Genomic DNA, 27,409 nt, shown 5'->3' on the forward strand with positions numbered 1-27,409 from the left:
AAAAAGGTCTCTACGCAATGAATACCTGCAGTATTTTTTTAAACTTTAAAGAAACCCAAATAACAGCATAAAAACCGATAGAATTGGGCTGAGGCCAAAGTCAATTTAAAGATACTTGTATTAAATGTATTATACACTTTCCATGTCAGCTTCATGAACACTATGACTGATGAATAGAGAGGATATTCATCTTTTATTTGCCTACCATGGTCAGCTTTTCTGTGAGGCAAACGCAGTGTAAGTTTCAGGACTCCTCACTTGCCTAGGCTATACCTAATTTTGCATTCTAAGTTTATTTTACTTTTTAAAGGAGCCCTTCCACATTTATGAGCTTCAGGTCCCACAAAACCTGGAACCAGCCTTAGCCCCCAGGGTAACATGTCCTACCTTCAATTTTATAATGGAATAACATGTGAATAATGTGGTTGAAGTGGATTACTTTTGTAGAGAATTCCTGGTATTTAGAGTCCTGTAAGAGTTACTTTGTGTTTGTAACTACCTGATTATTACTAGAATATGATTTCATTACTATTTAACATTTATTCTCTGTATATAAATAGGGCATCTGGGCATCATCTTTTTATTCCATAATATTCATATTATAGGACAATAGTAATATTAATAATAGCATTTTTGTTTATATATAGGCATATTAATTCAAGGGATTCTGGCCCAAAGACATATTCATATATTGATTTTTGCTTTTCAAAGGCAACCTAAGGTAATACCAAATATTATTTCTACAATGGCAGATACATTTGACTATTAGGTAATCCTGCTGACCTCTTTGAGGGCAGGGATTCTGTTGTTTTTACCTTTGTGTCTTGAGCACCTAGCACAGCTTTGGGCTCATAGTAGCCACTCAGAAATGTTGAATGAGCTAGTGGATAAAGAAACAGGAAAACAAGAAACTCAACTTAGATTTAAATCAGAAGTGAGACAGTTGGCCTAAGATGTAGCAAAGGGTTGGAACTGAAAAACACAGGGCGGTGTCTGCTCTTATGCTCTGAGCGTGTGTGATGATACTCCCTGGGACTCTGGTCGGTAATGCTAGTGAGATGTCATTACAGCCCCATGACAGCTACTGTTCAGCGGCATCTGGTCAGTCTAAGTAAGCTGGTGAGCACTCCAGTTGTGATATACACGAAACTTAGATTAGTCCTGTCCAATCCATTAGTTTCTGGACATAGATTGATTAAAAAAAAAATTTAGAACAGATCATTCAGGTCTCATCCTACCCATTTTTCAACCATGACAATCTCAGATACAAGAATGAATTCAATGCACCACTAAGAAATATCAATTAGGAGCCGGGCGCGGTGGCTCAAGCCTGTAATCCCAGCACTTTGGGAGGCTGAGGCGGGCGGATCACGAGGTCAGGAGATCGAGACCATCCTGGCTAACACGGTGAAACCCCGTCTCTACTAAAAACACAAAAAATTAGCCGGGCGTGTTGGTGGGTGCCTGTATTCCCAGCTACTCGGGAGGCTGAGGCAGGAGAATGGCGTGAACCCAGGAGGTGGAGGTTGCAGTGAGCCGAGATCACGCCACTGCACTCCAGCCTGGGGGACAGAGAAAGACTCCGTCTCAAAAAAAAAAAAAAAAAAAAAAGAAATATCAATTAGGAAGACATTCCCCATAAAGCAATGTGGTGGCCACTCAGAAACCATTTAATCAGCCAACTAAAAATTTACAAATCTTCAAATTTAAAAGTGAAAGAAACGTACAGTTTCCATGTAGCAATGCTAATTTTTCCTGGGAAGAATTTCTTTACTGACAGCATTCATGCCTGTATCCTAACCACTGGTTCGATGCTAGAAAATTAGTAGGTATATGCTAAATATTTTCTGAATGAGTTAGTACTTAATTTTATGACTGCAATTAGATTAAGAATAGAATTAGAATTGTCCAAGTAGACTATTAGCTGCCATTTTCCTAAGCACAGAATTTATATAACTCCAATCAGAAAGCAAATATTTATTTATTTATTTAGTTTTTCGTGTGTGCTCAGCACTGTGATCAATGCAATGACAGACACAATATAAATATGCATCCCTGCCTTCAAGGAGCTTCCAATACAGTTAAAGAAAAATCCTAATTTTTGTAGTACAAACTTTAAGTAGTGTCAGGTGCCAGAGAAGGAGTGAAGGACTAGAAAAGTCAAAGAAGTCTTCAGAGATCTAGGAGGATTTTACTTGAACTTCGAATAGTGAAAATTTAGGTAGAAAGTTTCTTATTTACTCATTCAACGAATACCGATTGAGTTACTAAAGTGATTCACTGGGAGTACAAAACAATTGTGAGCCAGTGGAGATCAGGAATCTTGTTTTGAAAGCAAATCTAAACTCTTCTGAGAGGGTGGCTCACAGTCTAATAGCTAGGAATCAGGCAGACAGCAAACAAATCAATTACTGCAGTGTTGTGTAATAAGGGCTATGACAGGAGTCTGTAGAGGAGGCAGTGGTAGCTTAAAAGAGTATATGAGTTGCTTGGCCTGGAGTACATGATAAAGGAAGCGTTAACACAGGAGGTAGAGGAGGCCAAGGGTAGAGGGGAAAGCAAGTACAAAGCTCCCGAGGCAAGTGTTATCAGGGAACCATAAGTACTCGTCTATGTCAAGAACATAGGGTAAAGGTAAGAAAGATTAGAGATAAGGTTGAAGAGGTAGATGGAAGGAACGGGTCCTTTCAGGCCAGGTCACTTCAACATGTTTATGGAAAGGCACAGACACTCTAATTATAATAACATTTTTTATATAGTAGGGAGGACACCGACCAAACTGGAAAGGAGAATAGAGTCAGATGACTTTGAAGAACCTTGAAAGCAAAGCAGAGTAGTTCAGACTTGGTTTCAAAACAAACTGGAAACCATTTAAGGTTGTGTATAGGGAAGTAACAAGATGAAAGGGAGGATTTAAGAAGAATTAATCTGGAAGAATAAGTCACAGCTGGAAAAAATGAAGCCATGAAGCCACTTAGGAAGCTGCGGAAGGCATCCCAGGCATCTGATGCTCTGGTCGGACTCGGGTGGGTGTAGTAGGAACGAGGAGGAAAGATATCAGCGAGCAATGTTTAGAAGAAAAGAAATCAAGCTGAACTTGGTGACACAGCACAGAGGAAGGATGGGTGTACAAAATTTACTCCACAAGTTTGTGGACCTGGATACTTGAAAGAAAGATAGGGTCTCCAACAAGGACTGAGACAAGGGGAGAAGTGGCTGGTTTGTGGAGGAGGCCGATGGGACTTTGAGTCTGAGGGGACAGAAGGACCATTTCCAATAGGTAGCCAGAAATGCCAGACTAAAAGTCAGATGAGAGAGTAGTGGAACTAGAAACATTCCAAGGAATACCCTGGACACTGAGAAAAGCCTGACACAATATCTCTGTACTTACAAAGGAACTGTAAACACAACTAACACTTGGAACCAACTCCTAGTTTGTTCAGTCCAGTGCTAGAGTGGAATAGTGATTTTGACTCAGAGTCTCTCCATCACTCAGGCTGGAGTGCAACGGCCAGATCTTGGCTCACTGCAACCTCCGCCTCCTGGGTTCAAGCAATTCCCCTGCCTCCAAGCAATTCCCCTGCCTCAGCCTCCCAAGTAACTGGGATTACAGGTGCCTGCCACCACACCTGGATAATTTTTTGTATTTTCAGTAGAGACGGGGTTTCACCATGTTGGCCAGGCTGATCTCGAACTCCTGACCTCAGGTGATCTACCTCCCTTGCCCTCCCAAAGTGCTAGGATTATAGGCGTGAGCTACCATGCCCGGCCTGGGACACATATATCTTTTTTTTTTTTGAGATGGAGTCTCACTCTGTCACCCAGGTGGAGCGCTGGAGTGCAGTGGCATGATCTTGGCTCACTGCAACCTCCGCCTTCTGGGTTCAAGCGATTCTCCTGCCTCAGCCTCCTGAGTAGCTGGGATTACAGGCGCATGCCACCATGCCTGGCTAATTTTTGTATTTTTAGTAGAGATGGGGTTTCACCACGTTGGTCAGACTGGTCTTGAACTCCTGACCTCATGATCTGCCCACCTCGGCCTCCCAAAGTGCTGAGATTACAGGTGTGAGCCACCGTGCCCAGCCTGGGACACGTATATCTTTTTAAGATAAAGAAGTGCTATTGGGTTTTGAAGAGGGATGGGGTAGAGACGCCTGGAGCCCTACCTGTTTGTTCGCCACTGAAACTCTTGTGGCATCTCCACAGGACCCAGGAAAACAGATTTTGATTCAGAGGATTTCCTTAAAAAATACATTAAAATAACAAAGTAATGATACATTTTGGTTTGCTAAATAGGAACACCACACTCAATAAGGATAGTATCCTTTTTTGCTATCTTAGCAAGAAAATATAATAAGTAAACTGGGCAACTGAAGCCTAACCTATGTGCTCCTGTGTATTATATAATCAGTATTTTGCCCATGTTCTTGTAACCCTAGTTTAACAAGTTGAAAAATTATTTTGTTTATATTGCTGATTTCCAAGTTAATTGGGTAGAAATTGTTGTATAAGTAGGGGTGGAATCCTGTATCACTGAAGCTAGTGTGTTTTGCAAGCCTGTTAATCTTTCTTGGACATAGCTTCACTGGAGGAGTTGTCTTAGAAAATGAAATACGTTCATGTATTACCCAGAGGTGAAAGAGTCTGTGAGGATTCACAGCAAATGGCCGTGATCCTTTCTTGTATCCCAGCTCCAAATTCTTTCTCCAGGAATGTACAGCTGGGTAACTCTATGTTTGCTTGTACACAACTTTTCGAGGCACACAAATTTACCTTTTATAGATGTTGATGCCTGCTATGGCTGTTAAGTTTTGCTATTGCTGCTTCTAGACATTTGTCTACAAGTAGTGTAGGAAACAAAACAGTTATAAATAAAAAGCATATCTTAATTTCATATTACACTATTTAGAGGCTTTTTCTTTCTACTTTTTGGAAAAATCTAGATACCTTCATTCATTCGTTCGTCCAACAAACATTAAGTGCCTATTCATGTGCCACATACTGTTGTAGACACTAAGGTTAAAGCAGCAAAAAAGACAGACAAATTCCCTGCCTTCATGCAGCATAGAGTATAGTGAGGAACACAGATAATAAACACAAATTCCATAACTGTTTATAGAATTACAATTGTGATCAATGTTATAAAGGAGGGAGCATATAGCAAAGGGTCCAAACCTTGTGGGTTGGGAAGGTTTTCTTGAAAAGCGGTATTAAGGCTGAGACATAAAGGACAGCTAAGAGTTAGCCTGGCAAAGTAGGCTGTGGGGAAAAGTGTTGCAGGCTGAGGGAATAGAGAATTTGAAGCCCTTGATGCAGCAAGGTAATTGGTGAGTTTAAGAAACTGAAGAAACCAATTATGTCTTGATGTCACTAAATCTTAAAGAGTGAGGAGGAAATGGTTTGAGATAAGCATAGAGAGAGACTAGAGGCCAGATTCTCTCTCTCTCTCTTTTTCTTTTTTTAAATGTGCCTTAAACTAGTTCCAAGATGTCAGATTCTAAAAGCCTCCTAGAGCAGGCTACTCAAACTGGGTCCATGGACCAGCAGCGTCAGCTTCACCTGCGACTTGATGGACAGGCAAATTCACAGGCCACGTCTCGGACCCACCGAATCAGGATGTCTAGGGGAAGAGGCTCAGCCGTCTGTGTTCTAACAAACTGCTGATAATTTGTTGAAGTTAAGCAATGTGTGCAAAGGGGTACATTGTTCTAGTCTCTCTAGGTATGTTTGAAGGTTTTCATAATGAAAAGATTTTTTAAAATAATATTAGTAACTTTTACATGTTTTAAAACTGATACAAGTGAAATCAGAATGTCTATTTTCTTCTACTACTTGAATTTTTTTCTTTAAAAAGTATATCCATGTTACACACAACTCTAAATCACTTGTTTTCATTGCTATGCAGTATTTTACTGTACGGCTAGAATAATATACTATTGATGTACATTTGGGTTGTTTACAGGTTTTTTCCTAATATGAACAATGTCATTACAAATGTTCTAATATGGTACACAAGTTTTTCCTGATGAATGAGTGTGTTGGGCATAAAATTGCTGGCAGATTATGTTTGACTTCAACTTTATGATAATACCAAATTGTTTTCTAAAGGAATTGTTTTGATTTACATTCCCACCAACATTGTGTAAGAGTTTTGGTTGTTCTACATCATTGCCAATGTTGATATTATTGTTTGAGACCAGAAGTGTTTCAAACTTCAATTTTTATTGAATTTCGGAATATTGCATTATACTTACTGGTTGAGCGTCCCAGATCTGAGAATTTCAAATCTCAGATGAGATTGGCTCTAATAAACATTCCCTTTGAGTATTGTCAGCACTCAGAAAGTTTTAAATTTTTATAGCATTTTGGATTACATATTTTTGGATTTGGGATGCTCAACCTGTACCAGACTTTTACATTTTTGCCAATCTGATGGGTATGAAGTATTATCTCAAGTGCTTTTAATTTTCATTTCCACAGTTATAAATGAGGTTGAAATTTTTTTGTTTATTGACCTTTCAGGGCTCATATTTTATGAAGGGCCTGTTTACATCTTTCACTCGTTTTTCTATTGGATTGTTTGTTCTTTTCTTATTGATTTATAAAACTTTTAAAATATCCTGGATAGACCGGGCTTGGTGGCTCACGCCTGTAATCCCAGCACTTTGGGAGGCCGAGGCAGGCAGATCACCTGAGGTCGGAAGTTCAAGACTAGCCTGGCCAACATGGTGAAACCCCGTCTCTACTAAAAATACAAAAATTAGCCAGTCGTGGTGGCGGACACCTGTAATCCCAGCTACTCGGGAGGCTGAGACAGGAGAATTGCTTGAACCCGGGAGGTGGAGGTTACAGTGAGCCGAAATCATGCCATTGCACTCCAGCCTGGGTGACAAGAGTGAAAGTCCCTCTCAAAAAAAAAAAAAACAATATCCTGGATACTAGTCATACAACACGTTATGAAAATATCCTCTTCTGGTTTCATTTATCTTTCTATTTTCTCTTTTTATTTTTATTTTATTTTAGTTTATCTTTAGATAATTAGATATTCTTAACTTTAGCTCCAAATTAATTAATTTTTTCCTTTATGATTTTGGTTTTTGTAGTTTGCATCTAGTTTAAGAAATTCTTCCTAACCTCAAAGTCATAAAGGTATCCTTGTATTTTGTCTTCTAAAAATTTTGTAATTTTGTCTTTCACATTTAAGTTTTTAATCCACTTAAAGTTGATTTTTGTGTATGATGTAAAGCCGGGAACCCATTTCATTTTTTAAGATTGGATAGCCAATTATTCTAGCACCAGTTGATGGAAAAGTACATCTTTTCGCCACTGATCTATAGTGTCAGCTCATCATAAATTGAAATTCCATAAACATATAGGCTTTCTCTTATTTTCCTGTGATTTCTTTATCTCGTTATAGTAGGCTTTTCACAGCTCTTGGTTTCCAAATTTTTCATTTTAGGGATTTTCGGCCTTTCTTGCTCTTTTGCCCTATAATATAAATTTTGGAATCCTCTTAGCAAGTTTTAAAACCTAGGCCGGGCGTGGGGGCTCACGCCTGTAATCGCAGCACTTTGGGAGGCCAAGGTGGGCAGATCACTTGAGGTCAGGAGTTTGAGACCAGCCTGGCCAACATGGTGAAACCCCTCTCTACTAAAAATACAAAAATTAGCAGAGCGTAGTGGCAGGCGCCTGCAGTCTCAGCTACTTGGGAGGCTGAGGCAGGAGAATCACTTGAACTCAGGAGATGGGGGTTGCAGTGAGCCGAGATCATGTCAGTGCATTCCAACCTGGGCAACAGATCGAGACTGTGTCTCAAAAAAAAAAAAAAAACAACTAATAAGATTTTTGTAATTTCATTGAATCTGTATATCAATTTAGGGGAATTTGACATCTTTAAAATACTGAGCTTTCATAGTCAAGGACATGGTATATTTCTCCATTTTCAAAGGTATTCTTTAATTTCTGTCACCCAGGATGGAGTGCAGTGGCACAATGATTGCTTACTGTAATCTTGAACTCCCAGGTTCAGGTGATCCTCCTGTCTGGTTGTCCTGAGTAGCAGGGACTACAGGTGTGAGCCACTATGCCAGCCTTCATAGGCGGTATTCTTTAATTTCTTTCAAAAAGGATTTGTAAGCTTTTCTCTGGGTCTTACAAATCCTTGGTTAGCTTTATTCATAGGCATCTCATTTTTAATGCTTTTTTAAATGCTATTATTAATGGTATCATTGTTAAAAATTACTTTCTATGTTTGTTATGTAATAGAAATACAATCAACTTCTATAACCTTGTTAAATTCGTGAAACAATTCTCCTTTGGAGGACTTCTCCTCATTCAACAACCGCTAAATTTATGGAAATCTATCCATAGATTTTTGGGTGTGTTCTTCCTTTATAATCCTCTATTTCGTATTTCATTATTTTTGCTGTTTTGAGCTGGCTAAATCCTTTGGTACAATGTTGAACAGAAGTCTCTTGTTCTTTTCAATACATGCTCTAGTCTTATTTCTGATCTTGAAGAGAATGCTTTCTAGCTCCATAATAACATATTATGTAGGATTTTGTTGTAAGTTCTGATGTCTAAAATACTAAGATTTTTAAAAATCATGAATGGATGTTGAATTTTTTCAAGCACTTTTTCTGCATTTATTGAGCTTATCATGTGTTTTTCCCCTTTACTCTGTTAGTATGGTAAAGAATATTGATTTTATAATGTTAAACCAATCTTGAATTCTTTGGATAAACACAATTTTGTCATAATCCACTATCTTTTTATATATTTCAAGATTTGGCTTGCTAATTTTTAAAAGGATTTTGCATTTTTGTTCAAGTACAAAATTGGCCTCAATTTTCTTTCTCATATTTTTGTCAGAAGATAATTGGCCCCAAGCCCCAAGTGTGATATTTAATTAGTACAACTGGTATAGCCCTTGAGGCTAGTTATGGTTTACATCTTTCTGATTGGTAGTGGCATCCATTCTGAATCAGCAGTTAATTACTTCAAGTATCACTCCTGTCCAGACCATACTGCAAAGGAATGCCAAGATTTAAAGTTTGGGTAGATGACAAAAATCCCCTAAAGGAAATTGGCAAGGAACATCCCAAATGGTAGGGGGGATATAAGGCAGTCATAAAAAAGAAGAGTTGCTTCAAGAGAGATTAAGTAGTTGACTACAGTGAATACTAATTAAAGATCAAATAAGATGAAAACTGAAAAATATCATTTGATTTAATAACATGGAGGCCGTAATGACCTCAGTAAGAGCAGTTTGAGAGGGTGATGGGCACCAAAGGCAAATTAGAAGTAGTTTAGCAGTGAAAAGGGCATCATCATCCCAAAGTGGTAGACTGAGCACATGGGCCGATCTTCTCTTCCAACACCCCCAAACCTAACTGGAAAACCGTATAGAATGCCATGTGTAGACCTCAATTTTTTTTTTTTTTTTTTTTTTGAGATGGAGGCTTGCTCTGTCACCCAGGCTGGAGTGCAGTGGCATGATCTTGGCTCACTGTAACCACTACCTTCGTGGTTCAAGCAATTCTCCTGCCTCAGCCTCCATAGTAGCTGGGATTACAGGTACTTGCCATCATGCCCAGCTAATTTTTGTATTTTTAGTAGAGATGGGTTCTGCCATATTGGCCAGGCTAGTCTCGAACTCCTGACCTCACGTAATCCACTTGCCTCAGCCTCCCAAAGTGCTGGGATTACAGGCGTGAGCCACCGTGCCCAGCCTATAGACCTGAAATTTTAACAAATTTCTCAAAGGTAGAAAGCATATAGATGGAAGAGAGTCAAGTTTTGTGGGTCCTGAAGTGTACACAGTTTGGGAAGTCCCCTTTAAGATAAATAATGCAAATTGTAAATATGCAGTTGGGTAAAGGGCTTTGGAAGGGAGCCATGTAGGTGAAGAACCCTGAAGCTTCATTGGTTTCATGGTAAATCTGCCTCTAAGCAGATAGAACCTGATTGACAAGAGAACCCAAAGCCCAAATTGTATCCCAGAGAAGACTGTTGCAGCGTAAGGAACTCTCTGGACATGCTCCAGGCTCAGGGGCAAAAGATACAATAAGCAAGAGGGGGCCCAGGGCAGTCGGGGTGATTAATCTGGGAGTTACATTCAGAGCAGCTGTGTAGGTCAGTGCCTCCTGATTCCCCTGCTTGGGCTGAGCCACAAGCACTGCCAATTTACACGGAAGCCAGAGCAGCCAATGTGTGCTGGACAAGCAGGGCAGCATCCCAGATAGCCAGGAGGACTGAGGAGCTACTGGTACACAGTACATGCCTACCTGAAATTACAGTCTGCTCCTCCCCAGCAATTACCAAACATATCCCCCTGTAATCAGAGCCAACCTCCACAAAAAAGCAAGATTTTCAAAAAGCTAAGAAGTCAACACCATGAGAGGCTCTAAATTGAACAAATAGAAGAACTTACTCTAAAAGAAAGAGTTAACATAGCAAACAGAAGGGAAGAAATCATTCTTCAAAATCTGTAACATGCAAAAATTCAAGTACATTGAATTAACAATAACAACAAGACTAAAAAATTCAGGATGTTCATTTGTTCATTCATTCAATAACAATTCATTCAGCACTCCCTACTAATCTCACTACTATCAGGGACTATTCCAGATACTTGGAATTCATCAGTAAATAAAGCAAAGTTTCCTGCCATATTACATTCTAGATGAGGTGAAGGAGAACAGATAAATATTATATTTAATAAATAAGTAAATTATGTAGTAATTTAGTAATAAGTACTATGAGACAAAGAAAAAGAAGGATTTCTAGAGGAGACAATAAAAACTTTCTAGTCACCCCTCCTCAAAGTAATTTAATGTTTAAAAAAAACCATTTTAGAAACTGTTTTCATCTTCACATTTATTCATCCTCTCTTTTGTTATATCTAAAATAGGATATGTGATAAGGGGTGGTATTGATGTCTTGGTATTAGCCACTACCTACTTATGCTTTTCTTAAGTTACCAAGAAGTTTCTGCCTGGAAGAACTCAATAAATTATTTTATTTTATTATTATTTTTGAGACAGGTCTCACTTCTTCACCCAGGCTGGAGTACAGTGCCATGATCTTGGCTCACTGCAACCTTTGTCTCCTGGGTTCAAGCGATTCTCATGCCTCAGCCTCCCGAGTAGCTGGGATTACAGGCACGCGCTACCATGCCTGGCTAATTTTTGTATTTTTAGTAGAGATGGAGGTTTCACTATATTGGCCGGGCTGGTCTCGAACTCCTGACCTCAAGTGATCCACCTGCCTCAGCCTCCCAAAGTGCTGGGATTACAGACGTGAGCCACCGTGCCCAACCAGAACTCAGTAAATTTTAATAACACTTAAAACATAGACATATCCTCCCACTTACACTCCTACCCTCCCATGAGTGGAACATGGACATGAAGACTTAAGTTTACTAACTCAGTAGCAGTCAAACAGGACATACAAATTTTGTCACAAAATTCAACATAACTTTATTAGACAACATTTATTATTATCTTACTGTCCAATATACTCCAGTTGCACTCTGTATATGAAGAAGAGTTACTCTGACACTTGGAAAGAGCTGGAAATGTGAGTAAGTAAATATACTACTTTTCGGCTGTGTTTTAGGCCCCACATTCTTCACTTAAGAGATCAAGCATTGTTAAATGAAGCTGGGCAAAGACAATTAAAGGAAAGTCCTTTTCTGGTGCCCAGGCCTTCTTGAAAAAATGAAAATGAAAAAAACTTGAGGCTATAATGACCCTAGTTGAGTTATTCAGTTAACACTCATACAACGAATATGTTTTGAGCAGCTAAAATGTACCATACACTGTGCTGGGTGTGAGATAGACAGAGGTAAACAAAACAAACAAGATAATTTCTGCCCTTGTGTTTATTGTCCAGTAAGGAAGAGAGACATTAAAACAAATAAACCTACAAATAAATATATAATTATAAAATATATAAAGGTTCTGGAAAGGAAAAGAACAGGGTGTTAGGAGAGGGAATAACAGAAGTTGGGATAGGGACTTTGGAAGGGCTGGGGCATGGTTAAAGAAAGACTCTGAGTAATCATTCTTTTAACAAGCGTTATTACTGGTGAGTCAGAATAACACATTCAAATTATGTTTAGAAGTTGTTAATGTGCTAAAACAATGAGTCATAATATTTATCCAAGCCATATTTTAGAAGAAATAATAACCTCACAGCAGAATGGTGATACACAGCCAAAAGTCCAGTTACATCTGAAAAATGTGTCTCTTCAGTGTCTTCCTTCTTTCTTCCCAGGCTTGCTAGCTAGCCAAATGAGCAGATCTGGCAAGCCATCCTTGTGCATGAAAGGTGGGTCCTTTTCTTTAACCATCTGGACCTGCCCTATTTATCCCGATCATTGACTCATTTCTACTGAGCCATGAATCATGCCTGGCACCTACTGCCATTCTGTAAGTGTCATGAGGATTTGGCGTTCTAAAAACATGCCACCGGTCAGGGCATTTCTATGAAATCGTTCCCTAACATGGATGGAGGTTTGAGAGTATGGTTCCCCCTGACCCTCAAAAGTCTTCAGCATAGCAGGGTAAATTTAATACCTTTTCAGAAGCCAGCCTGATCCCTGCCTGATTTCTAAGTGGGTCATGCTGTTAAAGTTAGAGTGACGGTTACCGATTGTTTTTTTAGGCCTGCTGAGGCCATCGTGGCCGTCTGAGTAAGGACAAAAACACTTCTGACAGAGAGTTTGGGCATTTGAATCATTCCACTTATCTCCTTCTGGCTATCCAATTGCTCATAGATGTTTCCACTCTCATTTTGGTAAGGACGAGAAATGTGCTCTAAATAATTTAGATAATCCTATAATGTTTGTATAATGGAAAGTATTAGTTTTGAAATAGCTATTGATATTTGTTTTATCAAATTAATAGAGTTACATTGCTTTAAAAGCCAAATGTTATTAAAGAACAGACCATTTTCAACTCTTTTTTGCAATTTTCTGTTTATTTACCTCTAGCTTCTAAATAACATGCCAGTGGTTCAAACTTTTTCTTCTCAGGATCCCTTTACAATTTTAAAAATCAGTGAGGCCCAAAGGAGGTTTTATGTGAGTTGTAATATTTTATTTATTTATCATATTAGAATTTAAAACTGAAAAAGATTTTAAATATTGTTTATTCATTTTAAATAGTAATAATAAACATGTTAACAAAAAATTTATAAAAAATAACTGCATTTTGCAAAATGAACAAAAAACCATTTAGTGAGAAGAGTAGCATTGTTTTTCATTGTTTGCATATCTCTTTAATATATGGCTTAATGGAAGACAGCTGGATCCTCACATTGGCTTCTGCATCCAGTTTGTTGTATTATGTTGTTTGTGTTGAAGTAAATTTTAAAAAATCCAACCTTACACAGTTATGAAGTCAGAAACAGGAGGAGTATTTTAATAGTCTTTTCAGGAAATTGTGGCTATTCTTATTTGATACCATATTAAAATTAACTAGCAGTCGTTTCTGAAAGATTCGTTGCAATGTGAAATCTGAAACCACACCAATAAACTTTTGTGCTCTGCTATACTGAAACCTACTGGTCTGTCTTGAACTTTGAATGGATAATATCACGTATTGGTCATCAGGAAAATTAGTAAGGCAGATCTTCCAAAAGGTGATACATTTTATTATACAATAGTTTAAAATCACATTTGTTAATATCATCACTTATTTCATTAAAAAAATTTAAGTATTGGAAAACCATAAACTTACCGTGGAGGATACAAGTTTTCCAAACTTCTAATTTTCCCTTGAAACCTCAAATTTTTTCATTCCAACAAATGCTGTCAGGTTTTTTTTTTTTTTTTACTTGAAACGTCAGGTTTACTTCCTTCATTTTTGAGAAAATATCTGCTGAATACCCAAGTTTGAATAACCATAATTTGTCTATCATTTGTTCTTTCAAGTTAAAATATTGTTTCATGCATTAAGCAGCTAATTCAACCCTTAATGTAAACATCAAGCAAGTGTTCTTCCATATGCAACAGATTTTTATGCTATTAGTACTTATGCTATTAATACTTCTCATTTTACCACCCAAATATTAAGAACACATGGACTCAAGGTGGAGATTAATAAAAGTAATGATTTTTATTGCTTCATCAAGGACATTTTTTGTGAAATGGAATTTTTCTTTTTCTTTTTTCTTTCTTCTTTTTTTTTTTTTTTGAGATAGAATCTCACTCACGTCGTGCAGGCTGGAGTGCAGTGCTGCGATTTTGGCTCATTGCAACCTCTGCCTCCTGGGTTCAAGCGATTCTCCTTCCTCAGTCTCCTGAGTAGCTGGGATTACAGGTGTGCATCACCATGCCCACTAATTTTTGTATTTTTAGTAGAGTTGGGTTTTCTCCATGTTGGTCAGGCTGGTCTTGAACTCCTGACCTCAAGTGATCCACCCGCCTCAGCCTCCTAAAGTGCTAGGATTACAGGCATGAGCCACCGTGCCCAGCTTCTTTTTCTTTCTTGTTTCTTTTTTTTTTTTTTAATTGCAAGAGTGGTGGTAAATGCAATAACCACTAATCAGTTTTGCAACAGTGCTTTAATTTGTGTTGCTAAAGCACCAGCAATTAGACCCACTGTAGCTTTGGCACCATCAGTGTAAATGTCAATACAGTGAAAAGGCAAATAATATCGCTGTATTAGATAAAAACAGTTCTGTCTTCACAGAAAGTGAACTACACTTTCAGAACCACTGTGATCCCAGCACTTTGGGAGGCCAAGGCGGGCGGATCACGAGGTCAGGAGATCGAGACCAGGGTGAAACCCCGTCTCTACTAAAAATACAAAAAAATTAGCCGGGCGTGGTGGCGGGCGCCTGTAGTCCCAGCTACTCGGAAAGGCTGAGGCAGGAGAATGGTGTGAACCCGGGAGGCGGAGCTTGCAGTGAGCCGAGATTGCGCCACTGCACTCCAGCCTGGGCGACAGAGCGAGACTCCATCTCAAAAAAAAACAAAAACAAACAAACAAACAAACAAACAAAAAACAGAACCACTGTGATATGCTTCTACTGCTATTGCTTGGTTTCCTGATGTTAGCTATTTCTGCTGACTTCCTATTCTGCAAGATGAAGGGTTAGCACCCCTTAAACTAGCATTCCCCTTGCTCCTTTCTTTATCACTTCATTATAATCATCACACTGTGGTTTAGAAAACTGCTTACCTTCCTGTTACTGCCTGAGTATTGTTCACTACCAAGCCTGGTAGGGTAAAGTGAATGCTTCTTTGCTTGTACTACTCTTTATTTTGATCTTAAAGTTGATGACACCATTTTTTTTACATGCTTAGTTCTGTGTTTCTATTGCAAATTTGTCTTAATTCTCCAACAGATTTGTGTAACTTCTCCTAAATATTCTCTTCCGTGCAGTCTTAGGTGATCCATAAGGCCCATGTTTTTCCCTAGAGAAATCCCTTTAGAAGCCCTTCTTCCTCCTGCTCCAACATGGAGCAGCTGCTGGCTCAGTCTGCAACTCAGCCTTCATTCTGGGACATTCGCTAATGGCTCAGAAGAGGAGAGGTGACCTAGTGGGGAGATCTAAAAGCTCATGTTCCAAGCTCGTAACCAATCTCCCTGTTTTAAGCTCTGTATCTCTTCCCCCATTGTCAGCAACCTTGTGTCTCCAAATCCCAAAACTTTCTGGGGTTCTGCTACACAAATTGGCTTCTTCTTTGACTAATATCCCCAAGTGGGCACTTGGTTTCCACATTTCTCAAATCTCCTGGCTCCTCAACCTGCTTTCCACCTTCCAAGAGTTTTGAAGTCTTAGGTCTGCTATTGTCTCCCCTTCCATTCTTTTTGTCCTTATGGTTTTGTACCTTTAAAAAATTCTTTTATTCTCATTTTAGGGGCATTTCAGGAGGGGAGTAAAGATAAACATATGTGCTCCATATGTCATGTTTAATCGGACATCCAGTATTTGAATTTGGAACTGCACACGCTCTGAGGATTTGTTTGTACAAGCTCCTTGTGGTCTTGGTAGTTTTATGCTTTGGGAGATTTATGAATCCATTTCAGCAGCTCTATGTTCTGCTGCTGCCACAACAGAAATCAAAGGTTGCCATGGAACTTGATGAAGCAAATAACAAATACTTAGAAAATATTAACTATGAATTTTTTCCATCATTCAGTCTTTCAACAAACCCATCAAACACTTATTTTCTGAGTACCTACCATGTGCCAGGGCATTCTTGTAGGTGCTGGCATTGTAGTGGTGAATAAGACCAATACGGTCCTCTTGTGCACTTTGCAGTCTAGTGAAGGGAGCAAACTACAATAAAATAAACAAGTATGTAAGACAATTTCAGATAGTAACAAATGCTATGAAGATAAGAAAAGAGGGTAGTGTGCTGGAATGACTGAGGATCAGGGGGCTATATTGGGAAGAGGGTCAGGGAGGGCCTCTCTTAGAAGGCGACATTTGAGCTGAGATCTGACTCATGAGAAGGACCTATCTTTGTAAAGATCTGGAGGAGGAGGGTTTCAGGAAGTACAAAAATTCCAAAGTGGGGAAAAGCTTATGTGTTCACAGAATCCAAAGACCAATGTGGTTGGAACATATTGAAGGTAAGAGTGACGGGAGATGGGGTCCAGAAATCAGAGCTGGAAAGGCAAATTTGGATGTTGTCCCAAATAGAGGTAATAATTGAAACTATAGGATGAGATAAGATGGCCAAAGGAGAGAGTATATAGAAAGCTGTGGTAGGCACTGTGGATGCTTACGAGAGCATCCAAGACACTGTCCTTACCTTCAAAAAATTTACAGCCTAGGAAACTGGTGAGGCAAGACACATTTTCAAAATAGAAAATAATAAAATAGTGTATAATCAACTATTTGCATGACATAGTATAGGTTTTTTTTTTTTAGGTGAAGTTAGAAAACGTAACAATCATTCAGAATTGATGGTAAAACATAGCTTTGTGGAGGAGGTAATATCTGAGCCAAATTTTGATGGATGACTTATATTTGTAGTAGCTGAAAGGCAGAAAAAGAGAATCTCAGAGAGAAAAAACATGGGCAGAGACTTGAATGTGGGGGGGGTGACCATGACATATTTATGGAATAATAAAGAATAGCTTGACTGTTGGGAAGTAAACAGGTGAGTTTTCTTCAGTGTGCTTTAGAATCTTGCCTTATAGGATGTGTGTGGTGGCTCATTCCTGTAATCCCAGCACTTTGGAAGGCCAAGGCAGATGAATCGCTTGAGCCCGGGAGTTCAAGACCAGCCTGGGCAACATAGCAAAACCCGTAACTACTAAAAATACAAAAATTAGCCAGGTGTGGCAGCACGTGCCTGTGGTCCCAGCTACTTGGGAAGCTGAGGTGGGAGGATCACCTGAGCCCGGGGAGGTTGAGGCTGGAGTGAGCCGTGATCATGCCACTGCACTCCAGGGCAACAGAGTGAGACCCTTCCCCCAACTCCACACAAAAAAAGGGCCAGGCGCGGTGGCTCATGCCTGTAATCCCAGCACTTTGGGAGACCAAGGCGGGTGGATCACAAGGTCAAGAGATCAAGACCATTCTGGTCAACATGGTGAAACCCTGTCTCTACTAAAAATACAAAAATTAGCTGGGCATGGTGGTGTGCAACTGTAGCCCCTGCTACTCGGGAGGCTGAGGCAGGAGAATTGCTTGAACCCAGGAGGCAGAGGTTGCAGTGAGTGGAGATCAGACCACTGCAGTCCAACCTGGTGACAGAGCAAGACTCGGTCTAAAAAAAAAAAAAAAGAATCTTGCTGTATAAATGGTGGGAGGGAGACAGGGATTACAGCATTGAGTGGTTAGATCTAAACTGCAGTAAAGATTAGCAACTGCCAAGGCTACTTAATTTTTGACACTTAGTAGTTATTATACCTCCCACTTAATTACTTTTTATTATGTTGATTAATAGTTATTATTTCAAAAAATGAAAAAATGTAAAAGGGTATACTGAGCCATCTCACTCCTATCTGTCCTTATCCATCTTGTTTCCCTTTGCCCCTAATAGCTGCTTACGATTTGCATTTTATTCTTTCCAATTTTCTTTCTGCAAATGCAAACAACATGAACATATCTTATTTCTTGCCCCCCTGTAAGGTCATATTCACAAGTATAGGGGTGGGGTAGAACTTCCACATATCTATGGCGGGGCAACATAATGCAACCCGTAAACCCCATTTCTTATACAAGGCTAGCACCCTGCATGCACTATTTTGCACCTTACTGTTAAAATTCAATTATATATCTTGGGATTCTTTCCATGTCAGTACATAGTGATCATTCTCATCTTCTTTTTAGAGCAGCATAGTGTTCTGTTGTGTGGCTGCATCAGTCCCCTGAGGATGAATGGTTTACAATGTTTTGCTGTTTGAATGAGTAGCCTATACATTCATCACTTTGTATGTATACAAGTGGATCTAGTTGATAGATTCCCACAAGTGGGATTGTTGGGTCCAAGGATATTTGCATCTGTAATTCTGGCAGTATTGGCAGACTTCTTTCATAGGGTTTATGCCATTCACACTAGCAATGCGTAAGAGTGGTCAAACATTTAGACTTTTGCCAATCTTCTACATGAAGAATGGAATTTCCATTTAATTTTAATGTCCATTTCTCTTATTATGCACCTCTACATTTTAAACATTATTTTATACAGTATTTTTTGGTAAACTTTGGCCAGAAAACTAGGCTGTAATAAATATTTCTAACTTCAAGGATATAGAATTAAAAGAAAATATCATAACCTACAGAAACATATTTAACTTGGGTTATTTGCCGAGTTGGGCCACTCCTGGGAGAATATGACCCCTCCTCCTTACTCTGATGGCTCAAGTAACAGAACAAATTAATTTTCATTTAGTTAGGTCAGATGAAACTTAATAGAAACAAATTAGTGTCCTCAACTTTACGAACCTGTATTATCTCTTAGATTCTCTCATATAAGCGAATGTAGCACTTAATGCATATGATAGGAATCAGAAAGTCATTTTAGGAGAAGCCAAGTTCCACATCAAAGACCCTGATCTTTGTACTTGGCTGTTCCTGCTTTCTCACCAGTTTTCTCAGTTGTACCATTCTTAACTGGAGCTACTTTCTAATTTCCTGAGTGTGGTGTCAATATGGTTTGAATACCGCCAACTCTTTTCACTGTTACAAAAAAATAATGTTATAGTGATGGAGTTTTGTTGTTGTTGTTGTTCTGACTTTAAATGAAGCTCACTTAAGAGAATATCTGGAGCTGTCTATGTTATTGTCTTGCATTTGAGTCATGTCCAAAGACCATATTCTTTTCCCTGCAGGTGGTACTGTGAAGGCAAGGAGCTTGAAAATTCCCCAGATATTCACATAGTCCAAGCAGGAAATCTGCACTCACTGACCATTGCGGAAGCCTTTGAAGAGGACACAGGACGCTATTCCTGCTTTGCTTCTAACATCTATGGGACAGATTCGACTTCTGCTGAGATTTATATAGAAGGTAAAACAAAATACTCTTGGAGTATGACACTTAATAGTAAGACATTTAGTTATAATAAATAAATATGTATTGAGGGCCTCCTCTACCACACGCTCTTCTAGGCAATGAGGATACAGCAGTGAACCGAGTAGAACAAAAATGCTTAGGCTCATTTACTGATAATTTACATTATATGATGGGAAAGACAGAAAATAAACAAGATAAACAAATAAAATATATGATATGATAGGTATATATAAACACTGTGAAAGATACAAAAACCAAGAAAAAGAGATAGGAATGGCATATGTATGAGTGTGGCGGCGGAGGGGTGGGGAATGAGCCACAAGGTCGTTTGAGAGAAATTTACTCTAGGCAGAAAAATCAGCAAGTGCAGTGGCCCCGAGAGTGGGAGTGTGCTTGTCTTAAGACACAGAGATGAGCCAATGTGGCCAGGGTGGAGTGAGCAAGAAAGTAACAGAAGATGAGGTTGAAAGGTAAGATGGGGTGAAAGTGGAAGGAGGGAGGTAAGCAGATCACAAAAGTCCTTGTAGGTCATTGCAAGGACTTTGGTTTTGACCCTGAGGTAGATGAGAAGTTCTGGAGCATTCTGAGCAAAGACATGACATGATCTTAGTTTTTTTGTTTTTTGTTTTGTTTTGTTTTGTTTTTAAGACAGAGTCTCACTCTATTGCCCAGGCTGGAGTGCAGTGACATCATCCCGGCCCACTGCAACCTCCGCCTCCCGGGTTCAAGTGATTCTCACGCCCCAGCCTCCCAAGTAGCTGGGAATACAGGCATACACCACCACACCTTGCTAATTTTTGTATTTTTAGTAGAGATGAGGTTTCCCCTTGTTGGCCAGGCTGGTCTTGAACTCCTCACCTCAAGTGATCTGCCCACCTCGGCCTCCCAAAGTGCTGGGATTATAGGTGTGAGTCACTGTGCCCAGACGATCTGACTTAACAGTCACTCTGGCTGCTGTTTGAAAATATACTGCAGGGAGTCAAGGATAGATGCATGGATACCATTTGGGAACACTGGAAAGGCATTTACATTGGCATCAAGTTTATATGATTAATTTGAGGTGAAAAAAATCAACCATGCTCCTTTGTATCTACCTATATTTGTGTTCCTATTTTATCTTATCCTTTGAATTTTGTCTGCAGATCATTCTTTAGCACTTTTTCCACCAATAATACCTTATGTATGCCTTGGTTTTAGCATTTCAACATATTATTATGGTATAGATGCCCGTTTATCAACTAGATTGTAAGGCCATGACTTATTTATATCTCCAATGTGTACTTGTACTAGGTACTTACATAGTACCAAGTACATAGTGAGTATTTGATAAACATTTTTTGAATAAATACATGAATAGAAATGTGTTGTATGTGTATGTGTTTTTATCCTCACATTTTTGGAGTCCAATAAATACCTCCGGATTTAGCTGTTACATATCTTCGTGGAATGCACTATCTTGAGAAGTAAATCCAGGATCAAAGCTCTGCTAACAGTGCTCAAACTGGATTGCTGGGTTTTTTTTTCTTTGTGACAAAAAGACTTTAAACACCCCCTCTCTCACAATGAAGTATGACTTGTTAATATTAGGACTGGATGGAAGAGCATCCACCTACACCTACAATGTTTGGAATCCAGTGTAATCCCTTCTTGTATTCAATCTGTGTAGGCCAAGAGCAAGAGGACTTACGAACACCAGAGAATGTCTGCAAATACTGCTCTGTTAGGCCAAAGGCATCAGCAGGTGTTTTACATACAAGAACCCTTAGAAGTTGGGTCAGTTAATTTGAATAGTACCACTAACTAGACATGTGACCTTGAGCAATTCCTTCAACTTCTTAGGGCCTATTTCCTCGTTTGACAAGTTGGGTGTTAGTGTAGTGAATCACTGAGTTCATTTCTTTTTTTTTTTTTTTTTTTGAGACGGAGTTTTTCTCTTGTTGCCCAGGCTGGAGTGCAATAGCGCGATCTCGGCTCACAGCAACCTCCATCTTCCGGGTTCAAGCCATTCTCCTGCTTCAGCCTCCGGAGTAGCTGGGATTATAGGCATGCGCCACCATGCCCGGCTAATTTTGTATTTTTAGTAGAGATGGGGTTTCTTCATGTTAGTCAGGCTGGTCTCGAACTCCGGATCTCAGGTGAACCACCCAACTCGGCCTCCCAAAGTGCTGGGATTACAGGCGTGAGCCACCATGCCCGGCCTCACTGAGTTCATTTCTAAGATTCTGTAGGTATTCAGATATTTAGGAATCAGGTTATCAAAGTATCATCTTAAAAATCTTATGTCGTGTTTAGGAACCAATTTAAGAAATTGTCATCTTAACAATCTTATGTCTTGTTTTTATTTTTCCAGGGGTGTCTTCTTCTGACTCAGAAGGGGACCCTAACAAGGAAGAGATGAATCGGTAATTCTGATTTTCTATCTTATAGCTTTAGCATCCTCAGATCAATTAATAGCTCAAAGAGAACTATTAATTGGTTACTAGAACTTAAGAAGGGTGGCTCCAGGGTTTGACCACAAAAATAAATAAATAAATAAATAAACAAACAAACAAACAAATTGAGTGGATTTGAAGAAGATCCTACTTTTGCTTAAGTCTTGCCTAGCAGATTAATTTGAATCTTTCCAATTTACTCCCTACAGAGGATGAGCTCCTTAAGGGCAGAAATCCCTTGTTTATGCCTACCTTGAAATGATAATTTGCTTCTAGCTTTTGTGCAGATATGAACATTGATAACCAGAGTAAATGATTCCTCTTTTACCCCCTTCTCTTATCATTCTCGTGGCCTTGATTCAACTCATCCTTCTCTCCTGCTTTTTATGCCAACCACCTCCTTAGAGGCTTCCTGTCTGCTTCTGCCTTTTTTTCTCTTTTATAGTGTCCAAACTACAACCAGTTATTCTCTAAAAGAGATCAGGACTCTGATCCTATTGTTTTCCTGACTCAGGAAAAGATTATTATCTATGAGAAAACAAAAATCAAACACAAAACAAACAGCAACATTTTAAAAAAATCTTAACATGGCATACATGCAAAGCCTTATTCAGTAGAGCATCAACCAGGTTTTTCTGTCCCCTCCTTCCTTCCCCACCTCAGGCTGTCTACATTGTTGACATCTCACCCAAATCATGTATAGTTCGTCTTCACTCCTTTGTTCAAGCTATTCACTTTGCTAGGATTGCCCTATCTTCTCTGTCTAGCAAACTCTTATTTATCCTACAAAACCCAGTCTAAATGTTCTTTCTCTTTGAGCTCTGTAATAAACTTCTCCCCTATTGCACACGCATCACTGCTTCCTTGTGGCTCCCATAATGTGTTACAAACTTAAGGGGTATGAATTTTGATCTATAAACTTAAATAAGCAAGAAATATCCCATTTATTTATTTGCTCTAAATCCACTTGTAGTTGTTGGGATTTAGCCTCAGTTGTGTATCATAGAGACTCAAATTAACTGTGACTTAAATGAAACAGATATTTATTTCTTATTTACATACAAATCTGGATTTGGTGGGTAAAATGACCCCATATTCCACTAGGTTCCTCTGTGCTTCCTGCTCTCTGCTTTATCTCACACTAAGATGTTGCCCTCATCTTCTTAGGCTAAAATAGAAAGAAATAAATGCTCGTCAGCCTTTTAAGGTCATCTCTCTTAAAATGCATATACCACTATCCCTCATATCCCATAACCAGAAAGTACCCATGTGGCCACACCTAGCTGCAGTGAATGTTGGGATATGTAGTCTTTATTTGGAGTAACCATGTAAAGAAATCAGGTATTCTATTATTGTAGAAGAAGAAAACAGATGCTTTGGATACACGGATTGGCTTTGCATTAGCACATCATTCTGCTTGAGACCAGATGCTGCCTGATTAGGGAAAACATCCAGTCTGGTATTGAGTGTCACTTTACCCCTCACAGTTTTACAATGAGCCATAGAGGGAGAGAGAGCAGTTTTGGAGCAAGCACCATTCTAAACACATTGCATGAATTATCTCATTTAATCCTCACAAAACCCTATGAGATAAGAATTTTTTTATTATTTATTTGTTTATTTTGAGACAGAGTGTTGCTCTGTTGCCCAGGCTAGAGTGCTGTGGTGCAATCTCAGCTCACTGCAACCTCTGCCACCCAGGTTCAAACGATTCTCCCACCTCAGCCTTCCAAGAAGCTGGAATTACAGGCGCATGCCACCATGCCTGGCTAACTTTTTTGTATTTTTAGTAGAGATGGGGTTTCACCATATTGACCAGGCTGGTCTTGAACTCTTGGCCTTAGGTGATCCATCCACTTCAACCTCCCAGAGTGCTGGGATTATAGGTGTGAGCCACCGTGCCACCTCCAGGAATTATTGTTTCCCCATTTTAGAGATGAGGAAGCTGAGGCAAAGAGATATAACACCTAGGCCAAAGGAAAGCCCTCTGTCATCAGTCATCTCTCCATGGGTTACAGGTGAGAGGCCCATGTCTCAAATCCCAAGTTCTCTTCAAGTCCAGAGCTTGTTGCTTTCTGACGCATGTAATTACTGATATCTTTAACAAAACTGGGAGCCGTTTACTGAGAGAGATGGCCTTCCCCTCTGGACGTAGGTTCTCCCTGGGGTCAGGTTCTCTGGCAAGATCCACAGACCTCTGTCTCTTTCACAACAAAACTAAAATAATCTCCCCTCTGCAGCCTTCTCAAGAATACTTGCTGGCTCTCTTGCCCATCAAATACTCTCTTTAATTTAATTCGTGTAAACTTGAAGAGCTTGTTGACTTCATGCCGTTTCTGCTTTCTGCCATGCCAAGTTCTCAGAGGTTAAGTTTTATATATGAGAGACCCTGTCTTGGATCAGAGGTATAGATTTACAAAGACTGGCCTCTTACTTGAAATGGGAGGGGGAGGGAAAATACCGAGGGTAACAACAAAACAAATCTCAAAAAATTACCTTCTGCACATGCTTCCATCACTGCATTTGTCTTGGATCTCAGTTAACTGTTAATATGTTTGACTCCCTGGCTACACTGAGAATAATGGCCCAAGGAATGGTGTCTTATGCATTTTCGTGTTTGCATTGCCTAACAAAGTGTGTAGCAAAAATGCCCTTGGTCAACGTTTGTAAAATATCATCAAACCAAGATTTTTATTACACTCACCTGTAAGCAGTGATGCCATTACTAGTTTTCCTAAAATAATTTTCACAAAGAGTGATAGGTCTGTTTTATAATCTATATTTTAACAATTTCTCAGAATCCAGAAGCCAAATGAGGTGTCATCTCCTCCCACTACCTCTGCAGCCATTCCTCCAGCAGTACCCCAAGCCCAGCATTTGGTGGCCCAACCTCGTGTGGCAACCATCCAGCAGGTACAAGAATCCAAGTGAAACACAAGTGCCATCCACTGTGACAGACAGGCATGATGACCATGACCATCTTGCATGGCATGATCGTGTTTTTCTCAGGTGCAACTCCATCATCAGGATAATCACCTTGTATTTCTGATGTTTGAGAGCTGTGGTTCCTGTTGCTTTGGGAACATATTCTCGGGCTTCAATAGGCAAATTTCTGAGGGAAAGAAACGCTTTACGAATTAGTCCCTGGCTTTTCAGCTTTATAGAGGGTGCTGATTACATATGCAGTGAGCTGTCAGCTCTCAGACTGGCCTAGAACAAACACTCTATATCATAAAACCTGATTAGGTTCATGGAGCTGCAGAGAATTCCACTTTCTAAGACGAAGCAAGCATGTAGTTATTTTTTAGAAAACAGCAAAGGTTCTCATCCTTCAAGTTAATAATAATGATACCTGCTTATTGTAAAAACACTTTAAAAGTACAGAAGTATGCCAGGTGTGGTGGCTCACACCTGTGATCTCAGCACTTTGGGAGGCCAAGGTGGGAGGATTGCTTGAGTCCAGGAGTTTGAGACCAGTCTGGGCAACATAGCAAGACCCTATCTCTACAAAAAATAAAAAAAAATTAGCCAGGCATGGTGGCATGCACCTATGATCCCAGCTACTCGGGAGGCTGACATGGGAGGATCACTTGAGCCTGAGAGGTCAAGGCCACAGTGACCTGTGATAGCATAGCTGCACTCCAGCCTGGGCAACAGAATAAGACCCTGTCCTCCCACCCCGCCCCCCCAAAAAAATGTATTAAGTAAAGATTCTACTCCAGTGCCTTCACTCCTCAGAGGTACTTCATGTTAGTAGTTTCTAGTAGGTAGTTCCAGGCATTGTCTATGCATATAGAAGAATACATATATATATGCATAGACTTTAAAAAATATGAAGTCATACTATCTAAATAAACATATAACATGTTATTGATATATTTCTTTTATATACATATATTTTTTTCTATTTTTGAAAAAATTATTTGTAGAGACGAGATCTCACTGTGTTGCCCAGGCTGGTCTTGAACTCCTGGCCTCAAGCCATCCTCCCACCTCAGCCTCCCAAAGTGCTAGAATTACAGCTGTGAGCCACCATACCCAGCCTGATATATTTCTTTATTGATGATCAATGTATTTAAATATATTTATCTACTACCTCTTTTTAAAAATTATCCAACCCATTTAGTAGTGCAGAGGGGTCAAGTTTTAGTTCTAATCCATTGGTTTTCAAACTGTGATCTGTGTAGCCCCAGGGGTTCTACAGAACCTCTTCGGAGGTTTAGGGTTAATGACATAGATCCATAGATCTATATGTGAAGGGTTGGCGTGGGGATAGGCAGCACATATTTTATAGCCACCATGACCTAGAGAGAAATAGAGTCAATTCAGTCTAAAATTTGAAGTCTGTGATTCATAAACTTAGAATACATCAGTTTTTTGGTTTGGGATGCATTTCATATACCAAATTCTATAGGTTTGTTATGTCTCACTATCCATCTAATAATATTAGTAACAATTAATTTACTGTTGGTTCTCTTCTACCAGTGTCAGAGCCCCACCAATTACTTGCAAGGATTGGATGGAAAACCTATCATTGCAGCTCCTGTGTTTACAAAGGTAATAAAAATATTACTTCTTTCTGTCATGGCTTTAAAGATACCACAGCACCCAAAGTTATAGGATACAAAATTTATTCATTTTTATCTCAGGATTTGGTCTTCTGTATATACAGTATAGGGTTTGGGTTGTTTTGTTAGTTACTACAGTATCGCTTCAAGTCCCAGATTTCTAATAACAGTTTTAGTAATGAGAGAAATGTCTTTGCCTCTTACCACAATGATCTCTGTGGCCATTATACAACTGTTCAACATAGAAGCCACCTCTAGAGGTCAAGTGATAAATTTCTAGCCACATATTACTCCAAAGGCTTCTCTGAATTTTTAGAAAAATTCAATTGCAGGTACCTGGCTTAGGTGCTCAAGGAGATGGAGTTAAATGCTGTTAGGAGGTTTAACATAAAGCCTCCCTCCCTCTAGGACAAAGAGCTTTCTTTTTCTATTCCATAGTGTCAACTATTGAGGTGGCATCAAATTCGGAGTCTCATAATCTTTGTACTTAGCACTAGAAAATTTAGTCAAGCACATTCATTTACAAATGAAAAACCAAGGGAGGGCCAGAGAGATGAAGCCATGTAGCCAATGTCACAGATCCAGTTAGTGGCAGAATCAGGACTACAAACAAGTTCTCCCAATTCTCAGACTATCAGACTGTGTTTATATGTTGCCCAAGCCGGTGAGTGTGAAGATGAAAAAATTGAATCACATTGGATTTTATGGTATTATGAGGACCAAATAGGCAGCATCTATGCCTGGATTTACAGTTTATTGTTTGTATAAACACCAAACTTAGGCCCAAATAGATTTTATCCTCTTTGAAGTATGCTTTGGTTTAGAGCAATGGTTCTCAATCATGGTTAATTTTGCCCTTCAGAGTCATTGGCACTTTTGTTGTCACAACTGGGGGGTTGCGTTCCTGGCATCCAGGAATGGTG

At 39.4% G+C, this 27,409-nt stretch overlaps 1 protein-coding gene across 6 annotated transcripts in view; it reads left to right on the top strand.

The window, feature by feature from the left end:
• The window catches only part of MYPN (myopalladin), a 139,790-nt gene that overhangs the window by 51,015 nt on the left and 61,366 nt on the right, over positions 1–27,409 (top strand). For all 6 annotated transcript variants that reach the window (XR_009212791.1, XM_058436286.1, XM_058436287.1 and 3 more), the window contains 4 exons: positions 19,305–19,480; positions 21,837–21,888; positions 24,717–24,831; positions 26,404–26,475. Coding sequence is in view for 5 of the 6 variants with exons in the window: in XM_058436286.1 (XP_058292269.1) it covers positions 19,305–19,480; positions 21,837–21,888; positions 24,717–24,831; positions 26,404–26,475 (415 nt within the window). In the remaining variant the exon portion in view is untranslated. The remainder of the gene's footprint in view (positions 1–19,304; positions 19,481–21,836; positions 21,889–24,716; positions 24,832–26,403; positions 26,476–27,409) is intronic.

This window comes from Hylobates moloch, unplaced genomic scaffold (assembly GCF_009828535.3).
Source record: "Hylobates moloch isolate HMO894 unplaced genomic scaffold, HMol_V3 SCAFFOLD_3, whole genome shotgun sequence".
Lineage (NCBI taxonomy): Eukaryota > Metazoa > Chordata > Mammalia > Primates > Hylobatidae > Hylobates > Hylobates moloch.